The 23128-nt window shown below is 40.2% G+C and overlaps 2 protein-coding genes across 5 annotated transcripts; one reads left to right on the top strand and one right to left on the bottom strand.

Moving 5' to 3' along the window:
* The first annotated feature begins 412 nt into the window (after window positions 1–412).
* On the top strand, window positions 413–16998 carry gnb3a (guanine nucleotide binding protein (G protein), beta polypeptide 3a). Of its 4 annotated transcripts, none has more exons than XM_079640422.1 (9): window positions 413–1596; window positions 4275–4382; window positions 5445–5590; window positions 7200–7263; window positions 10019–10181; window positions 11919–11985; window positions 13028–13229; window positions 14754–14970; window positions 15961–16998. In XM_079640422.1, the coding sequence occupies exons 2-9, from the start codon at window positions 4326–4328 to the stop codon at window positions 16065–16067; spliced, it is 1023 nt and encodes a 340-aa protein (XP_079496548.1). In that variant the 5' UTR covers window positions 413–1596; window positions 4275–4325; the 3' UTR covers window positions 16068–16998. The 4 variants fall into 4 exon arrangements, with proteins under 4 accessions (XP_079496548.1, XP_079496547.1, XP_079496549.1 ...); XM_079640421.1 differs by having other exon boundaries at window positions 1588–1676; XM_079640423.1 differs by lacking the exon at window positions 413–1596 and adding an exon at window positions 3054–3460.
* Window positions 16999–18396: 1398 nt separating this feature from the next.
* On the bottom strand, window positions 18397–22714 carry cdca3 (cell division cycle associated 3). Its single transcript, XM_079691231.1, has 6 exons — window positions 22558–22714; window positions 21982–22129; window positions 21805–21901; window positions 20304–21302; window positions 20152–20219; window positions 18397–18744 (listed from the first exon to the last, which is right to left on the bottom strand). Exons 2-6 carry the CDS (start codon window positions 22108–22110, stop codon window positions 18652–18654), a joined length of 1386 nt encoding a protein of 461 aa, XP_079547357.1. The 5' UTR covers window positions 22111–22129; window positions 22558–22714; the 3' UTR covers window positions 18397–18651.
* Window positions 22715–23128: the final 414 nt, after the last annotated feature.

Here is a 23128-nt window from a genome sequence, read left to right as displayed (position 1 = left end):
TAAATGGTCAATTGACTGCATTTACATAACCCTTTTCCAGTCTTTGATACCCCTCAAATCGCTTTACATAAACAAGTCATCATTCAACCATTCACACACAGGCAGTGGCTACCATACACCTGCTCAGGATCTCACACACACACACACACACACACACACACACACACACACACACACACACACACACACCATGTATACTTCACTTACGGGGACATTACATTGACTTACATGCATTTCCTGGAGACTTATCCTAACCTTAACCAACACATGCCTAACCCTTACCAAGGATTTAGGTCTCCACAAGTATAGTAATGCTAGGCCACACACACAATCACACACACTCACACTCACACTCACACTCACACTGTTGGCCAGGCTATCTGGAGTTTTTTTTGGGGGGGGGTTATTTGGGGTATCTTGGGATCGAACCAACAACCCTCAAATTGGAGAATAACCGCTCAGCCTCCTGATCCATGGCCGTCCGAAAGAAAAACCTCTACGTTCTAGGGTTTGTTTTGTACTTGTACCACCAGAGCAGAACTGGAGAGTGCTTTGGCCAGACAGGGAGTTACATGAGGTCAAATTGACGAAGAAAAAAAGTTATATTTTGAACAAGAAGAAAATAAATAATAAAAAAAGCAAACCAGTCCACGCCTGGAGGGACTGTCTGCATAGTGACAATTGGTGAGATGTATTTGTTATGGTATTTGATCTCATTTGATTTGTATTTTACATTCTGTTGTCACTTTTAATAATACTTGTAATTGTATTTGATCTTTTAGCACTGGGCCACATCTCATACTTACGTTACTTTAAGTGTAATTTGAAGCCGATACTTGTACTTTTTCTGAAGTCAAATTGATTGCAGGACTTTTACTTACTTGAGTATTTTTACAATTTACTACGTCTACTTGTAAGACTCTTCACCTCTACACGGTGAGAATGAACCAGAAAGACCTCTCTCCTGGACCCTGCTGTGTTCCTCTGTGTCAGCAGTGTATCTTCCACCAATCTCTCTGCCCGTAAACTTTCTAAACTTAGCTTCACCTCGGGTTTACAAAGCAGAAACCCTGCTGCCAGTCATGCTGTAAATCTTCTACCTTTAGCACCATAAAAAGCCATGTTCTCAGATCCTCTATTTACCCCCCCCCCCCCCTCCCCTCCCCTCCACGATTTCCATCTCTTAGTTTTTGATTCGGATTCACCCCCAGCTTATGTCTTCTGACCCCATAACGTAGCTCTGCACCTTGTTTGGTTTCCCCCACAGTCTCCTCTCCCTTTCTGTCTCTTTTTACTCTCCCCCACCTCCACCCCCCACTCCTCTTCCTTTCTGTCCATCCCAGGGTTTATCCCCTCATCACTGATCTCCCTTCATCCCTCCAATCCTCATCTGTTCCTCATAGGAGCAGTGGAGAGAGTGTGTGACGGAGGAATATCCCACTGTGTGTGTGTGTGTGTGTGTGTGACACCAACAGTGAATGAGCGGGAGAAAGTGTATCACAGGGCGGCTGAACTTATGACAACGAGCAGAGGGGAGACCGCTGGAGGAAAAGTGATTTAAGATCTGCCAAAGCACCCCGAGGACTCTCCTTATCGGTGAGTGGATGCTCCTGTGTTTACATATTTGGTTCCTGGTAGTTGTGTCAAACTGCTCGGACGATGGATCACATGCAAAGGTTGGATACAAACTGACATTTATCCCCACGATTTGTTATAATTGAGTAAAAATCCTGACCTTTTTGACTGACATGATGATATATCCTTAAGCTAAATACAATGAATACCCCTATAGTTAATAGATCCTTACAATATCATATACTCGTGATCTTACAGTACGTTTAAAGACATGATCAAATATGGAGATGCCACTCAAATCACATTTAAACGCACTTGAATACTTCGTGGTTCTGGCACACAGCAGGGGGATCTACATGGGTCTTGTCGTGTAGATTGGTAATCTGTGATAAAAACAAATTCTCTTTGTTGTCTGCTTTGTTAATACCGTCCGACATAATCTGCATCATAAAACCATGCTAGCTTGTTTGTGTGGATGTGTCATGCGTCGTGGAAAATGTAACTTCAGAGGGTTTTGAAATGCACTTTAGAAAGGAGGGGGAAATGGCTTGTTGGTGAAGACTAGGCTCTGGCACTATGGACAAGATTGTGTTATATGTTATTTAATACTGATGTGAGTTGTGATATAGTCAAGTTTAGGTCTCATTTTGGTGTATATTTATTGCTTTGAATAGCGGGCAAAAACTACACATTATCACATTTAAGGTTATTATGACATCAAAATCCCATATTAGCATAAACAAATCCTGGTTATTGATTGAAGACATTGCTCACAACAGCTGTGTACAGTCCTAGATACTTCACAATCAGCTATAACAGTATGAACAACGTGGTTCAATCTTTCTCTGATCAAATGCCATCCATCCATTTCCTACCGCTTATCCGGGGTCAGGTCACAGAGGAAGCAGTGTTTTTATCTCACTTAATATATCATCATACCACCCAGGTTTGGTGTGTTAACCGGCTATGAGGAACACAGGAAACATATGAAGCTACATCACAAAATGAATCGATTTAAATATGTTTTGATCAAATTAACGACAGCCATGTTTTGTTGTTGGACCACAAATTAGAAAAAGCGCTTTTTGGATAAATGTGCAATCTGTCTCAAGTTCACAGGCCGAAAACACTCCACCTTTCACCGGCTGCCATCCTCAAAACTCTCCCTGCGTCGTCCATCTGCCCCCTCCCTCATTCTCATCCCACTATCTCCCCCCTCCCCCCACCATCCCCACCCTTTCTCCATCTCTTATCCAGATGCAAAGAGCAGTCAGTAATCGGATGAGAGCAGATTTGATTCAAAAGGCTTCCCTTTAAAATCTCAGCCAGTCGGATTTAAAACTCACTCTCCTGCCTCTCGCCTCGTACCACCCCCCCCCCTCCCTCCCTCCCTCCCTTCCTATCCTGTAGCTGTTAATGCACTTCACCATCCAGCAAGCCCTATCTGTCATTTAATCACTTGCAACAATGGCAGGGTCCAAGGGACAGAACGGCAAAAGGCTAATAGCAAGACTAAAATACTCATTACGACAATCACTATTGAAGGCAGTTCACCATCTGGAACCAAAGGCCTAAACATAACACTGGCTTCAGAGGTGCTGCTATGAAAGGCCGTGAATCAGCCCTTTAGCTGCATTCAAACACATCCTTCCCAGGCATTATAGAAAGATAAAGCATAAAGCCCAGTGGCAAAACAATTCAAGCAAATATCTTTCTCTTCCAGAGTCACTCCCTCCCTCCTTCACTCCCTTCCTCTCCTTTTCACTTCAAACAAATTAGAGGCAAATGCACTTGGTCATGTGTTTTGACAGGGACACTCATTCAAATAGTGAAAGACAGAGGGACGCATGCAATAAGATCAACGCGAGTATTTCTTCATATCAAGGTAAGAAAAAAGGAAATAGCATAGTGAGAATTAGATCCACACAAGAGGAGGATAAGTCTTGTTTAACACGTGCTGTTGTTGACACTAAAATACAACCTTGTAAAAAAAGTAGTCATTGAAATCAGATATAGCAGGTGCAAACACCCACAGATGGTTTCTCCAGCTTTTTTCATGAAGTTATCGTCCTGTTGTTTCTGTGAAATCAGCTTTGATGGTTTTGAGGACATTGTCCTACATTGTCTGTCCATTAAGGTGATTGCTGCCAAACATTGCTCATTTAATCACGACATTAACCTAATTCCATAGCCGTTATTTATTAAAGTGGGCGCTCGCTGGAGTGTTAAATTGTTAGCGCTGTGAATGATGTGTCGAGAAGTTGGAGCTGCTGACATTGTTGTTACAGGACTTACTGGTTTGTGTGTACATTCAGGGAGAAGTTGTGTGCTCTCCATTGATGTCTCGTCACCTGAAGAGAAAATACTTTGTTAATGTCAAGCTCATATACTCAGTGTGTGTGTGTGTGTGTGTGTGTGTGTGTGTGTGTGTTGAGTGTGTGTGTGTGCAGGATTGCGTGTGTGGGTCCTGCCTGTTTATAAAAGTTTGCAAAGTAGACGAGCGCCAGTTTGACTTGCAAAATAGCGCTCACTTGACACTGGAGCTAGGGAGGAATAACAATTGTTCTGGTAGGAGCAGGTACAATTCCAGCATGAAGTATTTCTCTCTTTTTCTTCACAGGAAACACTGCTTCTACGTCTTATTTTTAAAAAGCAGATTTCATTTTGACTTATGTCTGTTTTTGTTGTCTTGATTTCAGGATCATCATCTTTCTCTCCCTGTCTCCACTGGTGACCTAACGACCAGCGCCATGGGTGAAATGGAGGAATTGCGGAAGGAGATGGAAAATCTGAAAGACCAGATCACTGTCAGTATACCTAAACATATCGTCTTCGATAAACAATGCAGCTGATTGTTCTTTCTCTTTGACCTGAATTCATATCTTTAATATCTCTGCGATGAGTGGACCGATTGCTTAGATCCTTTAGTTTCGTAAAAGTTGAAATACTATGGTGTTAAAATACTAAATCTTCTGACTAATTCTAATACCTTTTTAACTAATATCTGAGAGAATGTGTGGCTCATTTCACTGACATGTATCTGCATTTTATAAATTCATTCATCATTATCTAACAGGTCCCCTGGAGTAAAAGTACTGGGATCAAATGTACCTCAAAAGTACTCGGTTCGTCGAATGACACATTTTTTACAGTGTGATTTTGTCATAGGAAATGTTACCGTACCGTAGATAATTTAAATATAGTTTGTCAATGTAGAACCAATAGAAGTGCCGTACTGCATCATAACATTAAACGTCAGTAGGACCATCAATATTATTATTAACAATTTGGCTCATATCTGTCATTACGTTCCTCTCACTTTGACATCAAACAAATAAAGTTCAAAGCATTTGAATATAGTTTTGCATGTACTGGCATTTCAGTGTTGCCATTTGTGGAGCCACTTTATGAATATTGTGTTGACATCATATTGCATTAAATGTGTTATGTGTATATATGCACAAAGTAACCAGTAACTAGCGGTTACAAAGAATAATTTAAATACTCAAGTACAAGTGCCCCAGCATTATACTTAAATACAGTACTTGATTAAAGGTACTTAGTTACATCCCACCACTACTTTTCACAGTTATCAAGTTAAATTATCAAAGAAAAGTATAATATCCTGTTTATGTCACTAACAAATACATGTAGAAACATTATGTCGTGTAGGCAAAAGAATATTTGTCTCTAAATGTAGTGTAGTGGAAAGTAGTTACTTAAAGTTTGTCAAAATATAACTTAAGTATGGTATTTTAGTTAATACGTGTGTGTGTGTGTGTGTGTGTGTGTGTGTGTGTGTGTGTGTGTGTGTGTGTGTGTGTGTGTGTGTGTGTGTGTGTGTGTGTGTGTGTGTGTGCGCTCCACAGGCAGCTCGTAAGACGTTTCAGGACTCCACGCTGCAGGAGGCGGCGGCCGGCGTCACGGTGGTGGGCCGGGTCCAGCTGAAGACCCGGAAAACTCTGAGGGGTCACCTGGCCAAGATCTACGCCATGCATTGGGGCACCGACTCCTTGTAAATACACACACACACACACACACACACACACACACACACACACACACACACACACACACACACACACACACACACACACACACACACACACACACACACACACACACACACACACACACACACAATCACACACACACACACACACACACACACACACACACACACACACACACACACACATTTATTACGACCAGAGATGGCAAAAGTACACACATCCTTTCCTCAATAAGTACAGATACTCGTGTTTAAAAATACTCTGGTGAAAGTAGAAGTACTGACTAAACTTCTTTACTCAAGTCAAAGTAAAGAGGCTTTGAAATGTACTTCAGTAAAAAGTACCCATAGCTAGCAGCTGTTTTAAAGAGTACCTGACCTCCCTTTATATTAATAGAACAATAATGTAATTGTTAGCTAATGAATGTTTCCATGCTGAACAACGGCAACATGACAACGTTTTCATTGGTCCCTCTTCTTTAGAGAAGACCAGGAAATGATGGATACACGGATCGTGTTCAAATCAATAGGCACGCAATGACTCTAAATAATAATGATCACGCCACCAAACACACATTCAAACTAAAGGAACCAGCCTGTTTGGAAAATGTGAGAAGTAGAAAGTACAGGTATTTGTGTTCAACATGTAAGAAGTAGAAAGTTCAGGTATTTGTGTTCAACATGTAAGAAGTAGAAAGTACAGGTATTTGAGTTCAACATGTAAGAAGTAGAAAGTACAGGTATTTGTGTTCAAAATGTAAGAAGTAGAAAGTACAGGTATTTGAGTTCAAAATGTAAGAAGTAGAAAGTACAGGTATTTGTGTTCAAAATGTAAGAAGTAGAAAGTACAGGTATTTGAGTTCAAAATGTAAGAAGTAGAAAGTACAGGTATTTGTGTTCAAAATGTAAGAAGTAGAAAGTACAGGTATTTGTGTTCAAAATGTAAGAAGTAGAAAGTACAGGTATTTGGGTTCAAAATGTAAGAAGTAGAAAGTACAGGTATTTGTGTTCAAAATGTAAGAAGTAGAAAGTACAGGTATTTGAGTTCAAAATGTAAGAAGTAGAAAGTACAGGTATTTGTGTTCAAAATGTAAGAAGTAGAAAGTACAGGTATGTGTGTTCAACATGTAAGAAATAGAAAGTACAGGTATTTGAGTTCAACATGTAAGAAGTAGAAAGTTCAGGTATTTGTGTTCAACATGTAAGAAGTAGAAAGTACAGGTATTTGGGTTAGAAATGTAAGAAGTAGAAAGTACAGGTGTTTGTGTTCAAAATGCAAAAAGTCATCAGAAAAATAAGTAGTGGAGTAAAGTACTGACACCAGAACAATGTACTTAAGAACAGTAACAAAGTATTTGTACTCGACTACCTCCCTCCTCTGATTACGAGTGAAGAAGCAACAAAACAGCACAATCGAAATGTCCCGTATCCATCATACTCTTCTTGAAAAAGCACCTGTTTTATTTTTACAGACAGAATATGATAGGTTTCTATTAATAAATGTTATTATTGTTGGTAAATTAGATCTTTTAAATTGTGTATTTTAGGTACATGGCTGGTGTAAATGTCTAATTGTCTTCTTTCTCCATCTTTGTTATGATTGTAACACCAGGCTGTGTGTCAGCGCTTCACAAGATGGAAAACTCATCGTGTGGGACACCATCACGACCAACAAGGTAGGACAGGGAGAAGGAGAGCTGTGAAAAAATCACATTCCACGTGAGGCATGTGGAAGACTTTGCTTTCCTATAACACCTTATATAACATCACCTGAAAGTAAATAAATACATCAAGTAGAAAATGTGTGTATCAATGTACAGAATACAGAATCACGTATATAGAAAACAGTAAGCAATCTGTATGATAACACAATCTACTACTAAGTCTAAATATATGAACAAAGGAATACTTAATACTTTATAAAAGTGGGTAAAGTAGTAGTAACATAAACAGTCAATATTTACACATCAACAGCAGACACATATCAATAGAATATCTAAATCATTCACAATATCCAAAATACAGACCAATCAGTAAACAGAAAATATCTAGAGACAGGATACTTGCTTTTTGAGGTAGTGTGAGTACAATATGTGCAAATCCTTCAGGTACAAGTACAGAAGTATTATCAGCTAAATGTACTTAAAGTTTCTCTTGTAAAATAATTCAGTATGCAGAATGACTCTTTTTAGATTATTCTATTATTATAGAATATTATAATTTAATGTGTTCACCAGCACCAAATGCATGTACGAGCGTTTCAGAGTTGTAATTTGTCAGTGGAGCCACTTTATGAATATTGTGTTGACATCATATTGCATTAAATGTGTTATAATATACGACAAGGACAACATATATACACATAGAATATTAAATACTTTACAAAAGTGGGTAACGTAGGAGTATTATAAACAGTAAATATGTACATATCAACAGCAGACAAATATATATCAATAGTATATCTAAATCATTCACAATATCAAAAATACAGACCAATCTAGTAAACTGAAATAAAGACAGGACACTACTTGCTTTTTGAAGTCCTGTGAGTACAATACTGTCTGTTCAAATCCTTCAGGAACTTTCCGTGTTCGAAGAGTTCCTGTTTGTCCCCAGATCAGTTCAACTGACAGCAGAAAGTACGCAGATATTAAAAAGTGCTGATTAAGCTTCATCCTGTTACTAATTTGAAATGTTCATTTCTGCCCACCCCCAAAAACTCTGTGTTATTTTGAGTTCTAAATACAACAAGTATTTATGAACGGGGGCTAGTGAGGGGTCGATGCATCTGTTTCAGGGTGTCCGCGGGGTCTTAAAAAGTATTAAAAGTTGATAAATCAATTTAGCGAAAATTAAGGCTTTTAAAAAGTATTAAAAAGTATTAAATGGCATTTTCCAAGGTATTAAGAAGTCCCACAGCAACGACAACATGAAACACCCTTTAATTTACTGAAACGACATGTCGGGAAACCCCACAAGGCGGCCCCATGCATAGCGCGCCGTAAAATGCTGCTTATTATTTTAAGTTTCGTTGCCTTGCTCCGCTCTGTGTGTGTGTGGGGGGGGAATAAACGACTACAGTAACGGGTCCCAAGGTGGGAAGACCGGCATACGCAACGCTCTGGGGGTCCAACGGCTCCGTGTGTGCCCTATATGATCATTTTCTGATAACGATGAAAGAGCCCGCCTCCCTCTCCCCACGTCTCCTGCTGCTGCTGGGCTGTCAGAAGAGGGGGAGGAAAAGAGAGGCAGTCACCGTTTATTAAATATTATTATATTATTATACAGAGAACAGAGTCGTTATCAATTTGTTTTAAAGCTCAATAAATAACAAAGAAGACCTCTGACCGGCACTTTCCTAATTTTGTACGGAAGATTTAAACTTTAAGGGACATGTTGACCGGCGGAACATTTTTTTTACGGAAACTGCCGCACGGTCCCCTCGTTCCTTGGAAAAGGCGGAGAGGTGGGTGTTTTTCATCTGCTGGTGGACTACCTGAGAGATACAGCAGGAGAACACGCCGTCCACCGAGGAGAATAAACAGAAGGGCAACCATGGCAACCATGCTCCGGGTTCTTTTTCGCTGCTTTTGGTGTATTTCGGGCGGCAGCAGCGCCACTTACAGGCATGACATAGTACTACATCGTTTCCAGCATTTGCAGCGGTCTAGTGTGAACGGACACGTTATTGAATCGAATGCGTTTGAAAGGAAGCCTTTTTTGCGCTTGCGTATGCGTTTTACCGTGTGGGGCCGGGGTCTAAGCCAAACTATATACGGTCACAGAGATTTGCTATTTTAAAGTAAAGTCAACACATATAGACCCTAAATATAGTCTATATTCAGAACGAGAAAAGTCTTAACATATATATCCTTTTTTGTAAACATATGACAAATGTGTGAGGGTGATGACGTCAGAGCATCGTCCTATGTGCCAGGGCTTAGCCCCGGACAGCCCCAGACCAATTTAACCCCTGGGTATTTGTGAGGGAGCTCCTATATGGCATTACCCCGCTGAAGCTCACCAAAGTTTAACATATTTCATAGTTCAAAGTTTTGTCAATTGTTTTGTTTATTGGTCAAATACTGGTTTCTAATGTTTTCTGAGGAGTTTTACTGGAATGAAAGAGCACAGAGTACAGAAGCAACAAAGCAGCATACTGCATTAAACCTGACCTTCACAGAGAGGTTGAAGTTCATGTGGAGAGAAGGCTTCAGTAGTCTGTCTGCACTCTGTTTAGTTTTGCTATCTTACAATCAATATAGTAAATGTGAGGTAAAGTGTGTTGCCAATGTAACCGGTTAGAACTCAAAGTTGCGATGAGGTCTTAAAATGTATGGAAAGGGTCTTAAAAAAGGTCTTAAAAGGTATTAAATTTGACTTCAGGATTCCTGCATATACCCTGTGTTTACTGACTCACACAACTTGCAGGTGAACGCCATCCCTCTGAAGTCGTCGTGGGTGATGACGTGTGCGTACGCCCCCTCGGGGAACCTGGTGGCGTGCGGCGGTCTGGACAACATGTGCTCCATCTACAACCTGAAGGGCAAAGACGGGAACGTCAAGGTCATGAGGGAGCTGGCGGCGCACACAGGTGGGGAGAAAAAACATGAGAAGACACTGACGCTCTTCACTGAGTCATATCCACTTTATCTAGAAGTCCATATTTCATTTGTACTCATTATAAATATCTATATGTGTTCAATTAGTAATCTGCTTTTTATTATTCATTTAATTTGACCCATACTGTCTTTCACTCACCGTTTTGAATTCATCTTATCTTTCATCACTTTTATTATAAATATGTATTCTAATTGTTATGTTCTTTTATAATAATTTGTATTCATATATGAACGCTTCATATTTTTTATTTATTTTGTTATTTACTTATTTATTCTTTTACTTTTTGAATTTTATTTTTTCCTTACTGTCTTTTCATTCGCTCAGTACTTTTGTATTCACTATATCTCTAATTATAATGATGTATTTGATTTGTAATTAGTATCTGGGCTGTTTTTATAATAATAATAATAATAATAATAATATTATTATTATTATTATTATAATAATAATAATAATAATGGGTTTCATTTATAACGCACTTCATATTTGAGTTCAAATCCTGAAGTGCTACTGTTTTTATATTGTTCCATGCTCACTGCATGGAACAATATAAAAACAGTACAACACGGTAGAAAGATTAAAAGGCAGTAAAAACAAACAATAACAAATAAATAAAAGGTCTAGACTCTAGGGAAAGGCTCTATTGCGTTTTGAGGCCTTTTTTAAAAGCCTCCAAGGTCTGTGGCGCTCTCGTGTGGTCGGGGAGAGCGTTCCACAGACTGGGAGCAGCCGAGCAGAAGGCCTGGTCTCCCATCGTACGGAGCTTGGTCCTGGGGGGTTTGAGGAGGTTGGATTTGCTGGAGCGGGTGGTCCGCAAGGATGTTTGAGGGGTGAGGAGTTCCTTGAGGTAGGGAGGGGCAGTTCCATGGATACACTACTGCACATGTGTCAAACTCAAGGCCCGGGGGCCAAATCAGGCCCGTGGTGGATTTAATTTCGGGCCGCGGGATAATTTTTAATTACTATTAGATCTGACCCGTCGGTATATTGCACGCACACCTTCACTCAATCCTGAGGGTCTCCTCAGCTCAGAGCCTGAGCCCAAACATTGATGACCTTGCACCCAAGATGAGATGCCAAGTATCTGGCTTGAACTAGCATCACAGAGCAGCACACTGAGTTTAATGGATGTTTCCTTCTGCACTTTTTTTCTCACGACAACAGGGCATGTTTGGTTTGTTCTTTGAGGGAAATAGTTTTTTTGAAGCTGCTGTTGGCCTGTGGGAAAATGTAATCATAAGAAATGACTCTGCAGATGGAGCCATAAGAAATGAATGCAACTGATTATTTCATGTTTAATGTTGTTTTTATAGGCAATAATCTAAGCTTTGTTAGTTCCAGGTTTAATATGTGCAATAAGTTCATTTCAATAAGTTTTACTTTAAACATTGAACCAGTCCGGCCCTCGACTAGTACCCACTTTTTAATTTTGTCCCACTGTGTATTTGAGTTTGACCCCCCTGCACTAGTGAGTGAGGAGGGATTTATTTTATATATAATAGTACTTATGTAGGTTATATGTTTTTGTTTTTCTTATTCTTTTCTCCTTTCTGTGTTCCATTCACGTTAAAAACAAAATCCAAATGTTTTAGGATTTAAGGAATCCAATATGGTGCGTAAAGAAGTGAGATTTGTGTTTTCAGCAAAGTACATGTATCAACAAACCAGGTCAATAAATACAAAATAAAAACATATGTTGTTTCCCCAGGTTACCTATCCTGCTGTCGCTTCCTGAGCGACACAGAGATCATCACCAGCTCTGGAGACTGTACCTGGTGAGGAGGATTTAAAAGGGTTGACGTTATGCTCTCATGTTGATTTAATAAAAATATTGCACGTATAATAATATTGTGTGATTAATCCAGGGCCTTCTAAATCTCACCATCCATTAGTGTAATTGTTTTTCCTCAGTTCAGTCTCTATTCTTTCCACCTCCCTACACTTGTGTTTTAAATGTTGAATTCTACGTACTAAAAACGAGAGACACATTACAAGCTAAAAGAAAAAACAAATACCATAAAACTGATTTACCTTTGACTAGTAATAATCCAAACACATTCGATCAGTCTAAACATTGATTTAAAATAGGTACGATGCAATAAACATTGAAAGGGAAAATGAAGGCACGAATTACACAAACTCTCTCTCTCTCTCTCTCTCTCTCTCTCTCTCTCTCTCTCTCTCTCTCTCTCTCTCTCTCTCTCTCTATATATATATATATATATATATATATTCTACTGTTGATTTGTATATATTTACTATTAATGTTTTTATGTAATTCTTTCTATATTTTTAACTGCTGTGTGACAATTTTGGATACATAAAAGTATATATAATTTGATCTAAATGCAAGTCTGGAGCGCCTCCAAACAGTACAACATACAATGCTCTTAAGACATAAGAAATACAAATACAAAATATGGTGGAATAGTTTTACAACAACTGACAAATACGCAGTTTTTTCATAATCTAGTAAAGAAACGTTCTACATGGTGTCAGCCTTATAGTTTTAGTAACCAAACAAAATACATGCTCCAATTTATCTCAGAATCAGAATACCGGTATCAGTCCCACAGAGGGGACATGTGCATTGATACAGCAGTAAAGAGCCAAAGACAGCTCGATGTTACCTAAGAAGCATGCTTACAACATTATATAAGTTAAAGAGAAAGGTATATACAATAAATAGGACCAAAGTACGTTAAATAAAGTCAATATAAGGAAACTACTCAGTGGTGATTAGGAGCTGCTGTAACCACCGGAAGCTTTCTCTCTCTCATCAAAACATAAGAGTAACCTTTGAGCGTCTCCTTGCAGCGTACTGTGGGACATCGAGACAGGGACCCAGAAGACGGTGTTCGCGGGACATCAGGGCGACGCCATGTCTCTGGGCGTGTCTCCAGACTTCAAGTTCTTCATCTCAGGAGCGTGCGACTTCACGGCCAAACTGTGGGACATCAGAGAGGCCGAGTGCAGACAGACCTTCGGAGGCCATGAGAGCGACATCAACGCTATCGGGGTGAGGACATACTTGCCAACCCTCCCGATTTTCGCGGGAGACTCCCGATTTCATTGCCCTCTCCTGGTTTCCTCCCGGGGTCATATTTCTCCCGCATTTCTCCCGATTTCTGACTAAATCCGATTTACTCAGGACTGTTTCCACTCGGACTTTAATACAGCTAAACCATTGTTTGGTTTCCATGGTAGCGCGTCTCTTTAATAGCGCGTGCAACTGAAATTCTGAGAGGGTGAGGCAGATAGTCACAGAAAACAGAACAATAATCAACAACTCTACCCTCTGCTCACTCCTTTCCTATAATACAGGTCCAGCCCACACATATGCTCCATTAAGACAGTGCACTTACAACTACAATAAGCATGTTAATGTTAATCTAATACAGCTCCTGCGAACCAGTAGCACCCCCTCCCCCCGCGGTGGTTTTGAAATGCTCCCGATTTCTGAGGTCCCAAGATTGGCAAGTATGGGTAAGGACTGGGGATTTACACGTTACGTCACTCTTACATTTAATTTAGCTCAGGCTGTTAAACAAAGGGACTTACGATAAGTGCAATCAACCGTGAGGAAAGACAATCAGATAAAACCTCACTTTTTTGTTGCTCAAAAGAGGCTCAGGATATGCTCTGAGGTTGAGTTGTTACTGCATTGGAGCGGGGTTCAAATCCAACCTGTGACTTTGCCTCTTGTCGTCCACAATGTCCCCCTTTAAAATATCTCCATCTAATTTATTACAAAGGTGAAATGGCGACAAAGTAAGAGATAACATTCTCTGTTTGGTTTGTTGGTGTGTTCGTCAGCAGGACAACAGAAACACTTTTTAAATATACTTTTAATTGATTGACTTAGTTTGTCAACACATCTGCTTTGATCAAAGTAGCTCTAATCCTTTAAATAAAACAAGACAAAGAAACAGGCCTTATTGAATGCTTTAAATCCAAAAGCATGTTTCCGTGAACAAAAGAAAACATGTACGTATAAATAAAAAAATGATGAATGAATAAATCCAATAAAAACAATTATAAAATAATATTAAGGCTTATAATAAAGCAAAAATAAATCACTAACATATTTATGGTTAGAGCAGATATGTGTATTATCTTTCACTACACTGTCCTCCACTCTCGTCTAACCCCTTCTTGTACATCTCCCCTCTTTCGGACGAATAAAGGTATTGTAGGTGACACATGCTACTTAGCCTGAGCTCATTATTTGTATTATTATTATTTGTTTATGTCAGTTTTATTTGAATTTGTTGAGCACTTGATCGCGGTTTGTGTATCTAGGTCACGTGTTTCATGTCGGGTGCGGATGACAGAGGGTGACCTTGTGCTGACATAGTTGACCGTCTTTGTCCCGTACTCTGTTTTGATTTTGTTTATTAAATATCGTCAACCTATCTTCCTTCAGTATGGACTTTCTAATTGAAAACAGCAGCATACAGCCAAGCTTAGCCTCTCAGCGACTCAAACTTAACTGGAATTTGAGCCGCCACACGTATTCTGATCTGATTCTTCTCTCCCCCAGTTCTTCCCCAATGGTAACGCGGTGATCACGGGCTCGGACGACGCCACCTGCAAGCTGTACGACCTGCGGGCCGACCAGGAGCTGCTCACCTACCAGGACTCCAGCATCATGTGCGGGGTCACCTCCCTCGCCCCCTCCAAGTCAGGACGCCTGCTGCTGGCCGGGCACGACGACTTCAACGTCAACATCTGGGACATGCTGAAGGCCGAGAGAGTGGGTGAGTACGGGAGGAAAACAGTGAGGAAAACAGAGAGGGTAACGTGGGGGCTGTGGGTCAGGTGGGAGGTATACCAATCAGAGGGTTAGAGGGGGGAGGTAGTGGAGTACAAATACTTCGTTACTGTACTTAAGCACATTTTTATGTTATCAGTACTTTTTACTTTTACTTCTCACATGTTGAACACAAATACCTGTACTTTCTACTTCTCTCATTTTCCAAACAGGCTGGTTCCTTTAGTCTGAATGTGTGTTTGGTGGCGTGATCATTATTATTTAGAGTCATTGCGTGCCTATTGATTTGAACACGATCCGTGTATCCATCATTTCCTGGTCTTCTCTAAAGAAGAGGGACCAATGAAAACGTTGTCATGTTGCCGTTGGTCACCATGGAAACATTCATTAGCTAACAATGACATTATTGTTCTATTAATATAAAGGGAGGTCAGGTACTCTTTAAAACAGCTGCTAGTTATGGGTACTTTTTACTGAAGTACATTTCAAAGCCTCTTTACTTTGACTTGAGTAAAGAACTTTAGTCAGTACTTCTACTTTAGAGTATCTGTACTTCTACTTGAGTAAAGGATGTGTGTACTTTTGCCATCTCTGCCAATACCCAGTGTTCAGGTAGCAATAGGTGACATGCAATCAGGATTATGTGATCAGATTACAACTAATAAGTAGCTATAATGAACCCAGAATACTTTTGACAAATGTGCAGGTAGATTATATTTACATTTTGAAGGGGGGGGCTTGATAATATGTTTGATTATGTCTTAGAAATATCCAACTTTTTTCATGATAATTAAGGCGTTTAACTCGTGAAATACTGGATGCATTTTATTAGTTTACCTGTTTTGAAATGTTTAGAGAGTAAATTGTGGCTTCATCCATTTTTTTTGGTATAAAGTCTAATATTTTCAATCTTTAATGTTGAGTTAATCCAACACTATTGACATATTGTATTGATAATCCCCCCTCCCCCCTGTAGGAGTGCTGGCGGGTCACGACAACAGGGTGAGCTGCATCGGGGTCTCCTCAGACGGGATGGCGTGTTGCACAGGGTCCTGGGACAGCTTCCTGAAGATCTGGAACTGAGGCTACTCGTCATCGAGCAGAGAGAGGAAGAGCAGGCCCGGGAGAGAGGGAAGAAGATTTAAAAAGAAAGAAAAGGAAATTACAGTTTGAGGGAGAAGAGGGTATTTCAATTGTGCCAAGCCCTATCTAACGTTGGAGAGGGGGAGTAATGTGAAGATATTCTCCTCTCACCTGGGGGGGAGGGTTTAGGGGTCTCAGTAAAACATCATTCCTCTTTAATTAATAGCTTATTATATCGCGGTTTAAATAAACATATGCACATTTATCGCAGCGTTTCACCCGATGAGAACAGTTGCCAAATGGAAATGGTAGCACACTGGATGAGATAGAGGAGTCCAGTTCCAGCCTGTTAGGGTTCACTAGCTCAGCGTGCTGTGTTTTATATCAAAGCATAAGTTATGTCATGAATTATATGAGAACTGTTGTGTCAGATTGTTGTTTGTTCCTAGTTCCCCCCCCTAGATGCTTACATTTACTTCCTTTTTCTTACTTTAATTAAAACTAGTTTGCAGTAGTGTTTGAGTTGTTTTGTATTTGATTGAGTGACAATATTTACCAGGATTTGAGGTCTCTATCACTTAGAGCTAAGCCCCTCCCCTTGTAGCTAGACCTGAAAAGTGCTTTGGGATAATGACATGTTTTCACGGTTCACTAAGCACTTAGAAGAAAAAAAAAGATGACCCTGTTTGTCTCAGGCCAGGAGGACTTTGCGTACGAGTGGATGATGAAGGCTATTGTGTGAGAAATAAATCTGTATGTGAACGCTTACTTTTTCCTCTGCGTGGTACACTTCAACGATGTACAAACAGAAAAATATCCACGATCCGACTCCAGTTCGGACCGCCTCTTTTCCAACGCTGGATACACGATAAAGTAAAGCAATACTACCTACTTCTCAATGACTGTCTAATAAACACGGGATTCTGCATTACTCACGTCTTCTGTTTATTTTCTTATCGCTGCCTTCTGTTAGTTATTAGTTCACATTACCCAGAGACCCAGATCAATTCGAATCTTTGTGTCGGAAATTATAATTGGACTGTGTCTGGGTTGTTAAGCTGTTTTGTTTTATGTATGTAGAAAGTACATTTACTCAAGTATTTAACTTAAAGGGGACCTATCATGCAAAATGCACTTTTTTATGTCTTCTCTACATAAAGATGTGTCCCCGTTGTGTCAGGGGAACTCACGCAGCGTCAGGAAATAAAACCCTCTCTCTTTCCTCCGTACCCAAATCTCTAAAAACGGGGGAACAACGGAGCTGATCCAGATTGGCGTCCGATATGACGTAATATCTGAAATGTGGACCCACGGCCTTATCAGAAACAATGCCCGACTGTTTTGGACGTAATATGGTCGGTGTTTACATTAGCATCGCTAACACTCAGAGCTAACCTGTACTGGAGAGCATGTGTGTGAAGAAGCAGGAAATAAAAAGGAACTCACCTTGTGGTATAACCGGCAAGAGAGAAAGCCTTTGAGCTCCATACTGTTTCAGAAATAATCCTTGATAATCCATGATATGGCGTTTCATCACGGCAGTATTTAGTTCAGACAGTAGCTGCCGGGTCCCGCATGAGCTCAGACCCCTACTTTTTTATTTTATTTTTTAAAGCTTTATACCCAAATTAGCACTTTTGAAACAGGAAGTGAAATAGAGGGATATGAGACATGGCTAGAATCCGTTTGGTATTTTGAGCAAAACACTTCATAGACATGTTTTTTATATATCTGAGACCTATGCTACTGCCTAAAAATAGCGTGATAGGTGACCTTTAAGAATGATGTTGGAGTACTTGTACTTTATTTCTGTATTTTGATTGCATTCTTCTCCTTACTGCACTTCTAATCCACTACACTTAGAAAGCCAATATTGTACTGTTTACTCCAAACTAAAGTTACTAGATACTTCACAGATTCAGATGATCTAATACAAAATGTAAATAAACTAAGAAACAAAGTATGGTAAAAATGTCTAGCAGAAGTATGTAATTCAAAGTAACACCACTTTTATCAGCTTTTATTCCATAAGAAATAATTTGTAATACATTATTATTCTGAAAGGAGACATGAAGCATAATAAGTACTTTTACTTTTGGCATATACACTTGGTTATATTTTGATGCCAATACTTGTGTACTTTCACTTAAGATGTAAATGCAGACATTTTACTTGTACGCACTGAAGTACTTCTGCGTTTACCTAATTAAAATATTGTTTTTTTATTAAAATCATGCCCCTGTAGTTTTCATTAATGAAGCTTTATTACAAAAATGTTATCGATAGAGATGAAGAGGCAAAAACAATGGGGTCAAAACCAAGAGTTGGGTCATTTTTACAAGGACGTTTATTGAATGTTTAGATAAACACAAACATGAAAAATTGTAAAATTGTTGACGACAAATACAAAGATTTAAAACTTAGGTAAGAAGAGAAATAAATGCATTTTTATTTACAAAAGGACAAACGGGAAACAAAGCTGCCGCAGCAAAAAGTAATATACAAAAGGGGAAAGTTTAAGAAAGCTGTGCACATAAAAAAGAAGCTTGTTTTAAAGAGGATTCTGTCCACGTCTCGCAGTGAATCATCGGTTCTCCTTATCCAGAGACACGGCCAGCGCTCTGCGGTCCATCGCTCCCAGCCTGGGCTTATCAGGAGTGGACACCTTCAGCTTCATCTGAGGGAGCGGGGGACACGTTATCTCTCTGATTTACTCTGTGCTGCAGTAACGACAGCTAAATTAATCACCATCACCCTAAAAAGTCAATACAAGTTCAGATAACGTTTTTAAAAAAGGAGTGTAAGAACTGCAAAGGTGGAAGAAGTACGCAGATATTTTACTTTGAATAAAAAGTGGCAAGCTACACATTTCAAAGTTCCAGGGAACTCACCAAGTGTCAGAAAACACAACCCTCTCTATTTTCCTCCATACCCAAATCTCTAAAAAAGGGGCTGCAACGGATCTGATACAGACTGATCCAGATTTGAACACTTCTATGACGTCACAGAAGTGGCGCTACGGCTATTGGGCAAACTCCACCAATCAGGAGGAGACAGCCACGGACATTGCCGTTGGAAAGCGCTGGAGACGCTGTAGTACATATGCCAGGCCTGTAGATGGTGCTGTTCTCACAGAATCAGCCCATGCAAAGACAGTGTTAAATTGAGCGAAATGAGGAATGGCTAAAATGCATGATCTGTTTGGTATTTTTGAAAAATAAAAAAGTATAAATATGCCTTATATAGGTATGGTCCTACACTATATTATTAAAATATAGCATGATAGGTCCACTTTAGATAATTGTATTATAATGATCGATGCATTTATGTTTTTATTCATTTCAATGCTGCACTTGGTAAAAAGGTAGCATTTTATTGGCAATACTTTATATACTGCCGGCCAGCTTGACCTATAATAATAATAATAAATAATTACATGTTGAAATGTATTTAAATGAAATGTTATAATGTGTTTCTGTTGCACTGAATCTTAATATTTTTAATAAAAGCACCTTGAATCGCCTTTGTGTTGAAATGTGCTAAATAAACAAACTTGTATCACCTTTTTTAATTATAGTGGAGTAGCATCAAAAATAAATACTCAAGTGAAGTTCAAGAGCCTTGAAACTTTACTTAAAGGTGGGGTAGGTAATTTTGGAGAAACCAGCTCGAGTGCGCAAGAATTTGAAAATACACAACCGGAAAAAATCTGCCCCTTCCTTCACAGTTCCTTACAGAGCCCCTCCTCTAACACACACAAATGCGCACATGACCAATGAGGGCACGAGATAAGTTTGTGCACAGATGGAAGGCTGACAGGCAGGTAGGCCATCCAGTTACTTTAGCCGGGCCGGCTCAGATGATTGGTCGTGCTTTTTACAGTACCACAGCTTCCACAGATGACATTTTTTAATGGATTTTTTGTCAAAGCACTTCAGATATTCATTGCTATCGGGATGTTAAGAGCATTCCATGGAATATAACAAAAAGTGTAACTCGAGCCGGTTTCTCAAACTTACCTACCCCACCTTTAAGTAAAGTAAGTAAACCTACTTTTCTCCACTCAAGTGAGTAAATGAAATACCTGAGATCGTTGTTCCCTTGGAGAGTTTGTTCCCTTGAGCATCTGCAGCGGGGAGCGGCCTTCAGTACCTTTCAAACAAAATGGAAATGTCAAGCAACTCGATATAATATTCCTTACAGTATAAGTGATAAACAGAAAGAGTCTCCACACACCTTTCTGCTTCAGTTTCCCAGACAGCCTCTTGTTCTCACTGTTAGCGTTCTTCACGGCGACCCGCACAGCGAGAGGAGAGGAGCCCCCCTTCCCGCTGTGGACTCTCCGAGCTCTTATCCCGGTTGCCCCGAATCCTTTTCCCAACCACTGGGGCTTGAACACCACCTGACTGGGGCTCTTTGCGTCGAAGCTGGGGCAGCGGATGCCTGATCTGGAGACGCTCGGGGGCTCTGGTGCAGGAGGAGGAGGAGAGGAAGACGCCTCCTCTGTCTCCTGAGCTTTGGTTTCTGTCTCCTGAGCGTTGGTTTCCGTCTCCTGAGCTTTGGTTTCTGTCTCCTCTGTCTCCTGAGCTTTGGTTTCTGTCTCCTCTGTCTCCTGAGCTTTGGTTTCTGTCTCCTCTGTCTCCTGAGCTTTGGTTTCTGTCTCCTGTGCTGGGGAAGCCTCTGAATCAGCGGCGAAGGAGGGTTCAACAGGGGTCTCTGGTTCAACAGTGATTGTAGGAAGGGCGTAGGTATGATCCAAGTGGTCCTCAAGGGTCTCCACGTCCGCACTCATCCTTGGAGATGAAGCCCCGTCACAGTGCACGTCAGCGAAGATCTGGGCGGATGTCTCCCCCTCATGGTAGGTGATCAGGCTCATGCTCAGCCTCTTGTGAAGCGGAGTCTCTCTGGCTTCCTCGGCCTCCTCCAGGCTAAGGTCCGTCTCTGTTTCCAGCTCCACGTCCTCCTGGGGGGTCTGCAGGAGCACGAAGGGGCTCTGGTCACCCTCACTCTGGAGGGGGGTCACCAGGAGGTTAGCGTGTTCAGCCAAAGAGTCGTAGGTGTGTGAGGGCTGGTGGGACAGGAGGGGCACGGTGGACGCCAGCTCCTCTTCACCCTTAAAACTCTCCTCCTCTCCCTCCACGGCGTTGAAGCATTTGGGAGGCGCTTCAGGGACTTGGCCCTCAGACTCGTTGAGCAAAAGCAAGCCCAGGCGGCAGGCGAAGGACCCAACTGTGGCTGTTAGGGGAAATTAAGGAACGATATGTTACAGGACTGCAGATGGAAATGAGCTATTAGCTATAATCTGGCATAATTCATATTTTCTCTTCTCTGATATTAATGTATTTGTATGCGTGGTCCTTGTTGAAATAAATACATAATAACAACAGGACTATTTGCACGTGGGGAAAAGCCAAGCTGGAGATTATTCTTCAACAAATATATGATAAGATTTACTTTATTTATCCTGATTTGGGGATTTTTCATCACAGTAACATTAAAACAAAGCAATGTGGAAATGATAGAGCAGAAAACAAACAAATAAAGTATAAATAAAACGTGAGCAGGAAACAAACAAATAAAGTATAAATAAAACGTGAAAATATACATATTGACAGTGAAAGACACAAACCTGTAGACTTTCTGTCAACTATACAATATGAAGGGCCAACTTACAGCTAACAAAATGTTTTTTATTTTTTTTATTGTGATTGGAGGATATTAGTAAATATATGCTTACCGCTCATGACTTCTCTGGCGGGGGTGCGGCTGATCTCGATAGACGGTGAGCGGGGGTCTGTGAATGCCAGTGGACACTCGGTTTTGGACACGGCAACCTAGGAGAAACATTAGCTATGGTTGACCTGTGTTTAAATGTTTCTCCCTGCAGTAGATCACAGTATGTCTGGTAACCTACCTGGATGGGGGTACGATCGAGGGCTGTTGGAGAGCGTGGGTCCATCAGATCAGTGACTCGGTTGTTTTTGATCGATGGTTCTGGTTTTATTGGTGCACAAACCACCACCTTGCTCTCACTGGATCCCATGATGCTTAGTTAGTGTTATCTGGATCAAGTTAATGGGACAGAATACAGTTTAATTGTCTACCAGAGCAAAAATAATAGTACAGAAAAACCGTAAGGTAGTACTGTGCCCTACTGACGGTTAACGTTAACCTTGATTTAACCTAGACGTACAGCAATATATCCCATCGTTTTTAACTTGAAATATCTCGTTTACATGCGTGCATTACTACTTCAATGTAACAATTGAAACCCCTTATATCAAGCAGTTAGCTGAAAATTAAAGAACTTGCTAGCAAATTAACAACAGGCTAGCTTAGCTTAAGTCAGTTAGCTTTACGTTTCCACATTTAAATTGGATATTAACTTTAAAATGTTAATGTTGTGGTAGTAACCCGAGTTGAATACATTGCATATACTTTCTCTTACTTTAACCGAGGTGTACAGTATTACATATTTTATCTGGCTTACCTTAAAAGAGACGGAGAAAGTCGATCAGACGTGTTGCTTTCACTTATTACACAGTAGAGATGATAACAGGCGGAGGAAACACAGGGCTTTTAAAACATTTAAATGGAGCGGCTGCGTGCATGTTATTTTCAAACGGACCAATCAGCGTGAGCGTGCCCTCACGTCCGCAGCGCTGATTCGCTAAGAGCAGCGTTCTAGAACGGGGCGTGGTCTCCTACAGATAACGCATTTTAAATTTGAAACGAATGCAAGTTTTGTTTTTGTCACGTGGCGAGAGAAAATGAGAAGTCACTCCTGAACAAATGCACCTCGACAGGAAATGCCTCATTTAATAAAGTGATACTTTTATAAGGGAAATCAAAGACACAATACTTTAAACATATGTATATCTATTTTAAATACATTTATTTGTATAGAAATACACTTTGTACTATTATTTCGAAAAATATATTTAAAAAATGAAAAAAAGTAAATCTATGTTTAATTAAACCCACCAATGGCTATCAAAACATATTGAACTTAAAACAATGTTATTTTTTACTTTTTTCCAGCTCTCCATACTGTTATTGTC

Source organism: Notothenia rossii (genome assembly GCF_949606895.1).
Source record: "Notothenia rossii genome assembly, chromosome: 7".
In the NCBI taxonomy this organism is placed as follows: Eukaryota; Metazoa; Chordata; class Actinopteri; order Perciformes; family Nototheniidae; genus Notothenia; species Notothenia rossii.
The sequence above is the reverse complement of the archived record's forward strand: the minus strand, read 5'-3'. Positions and strand labels throughout refer to the sequence as shown.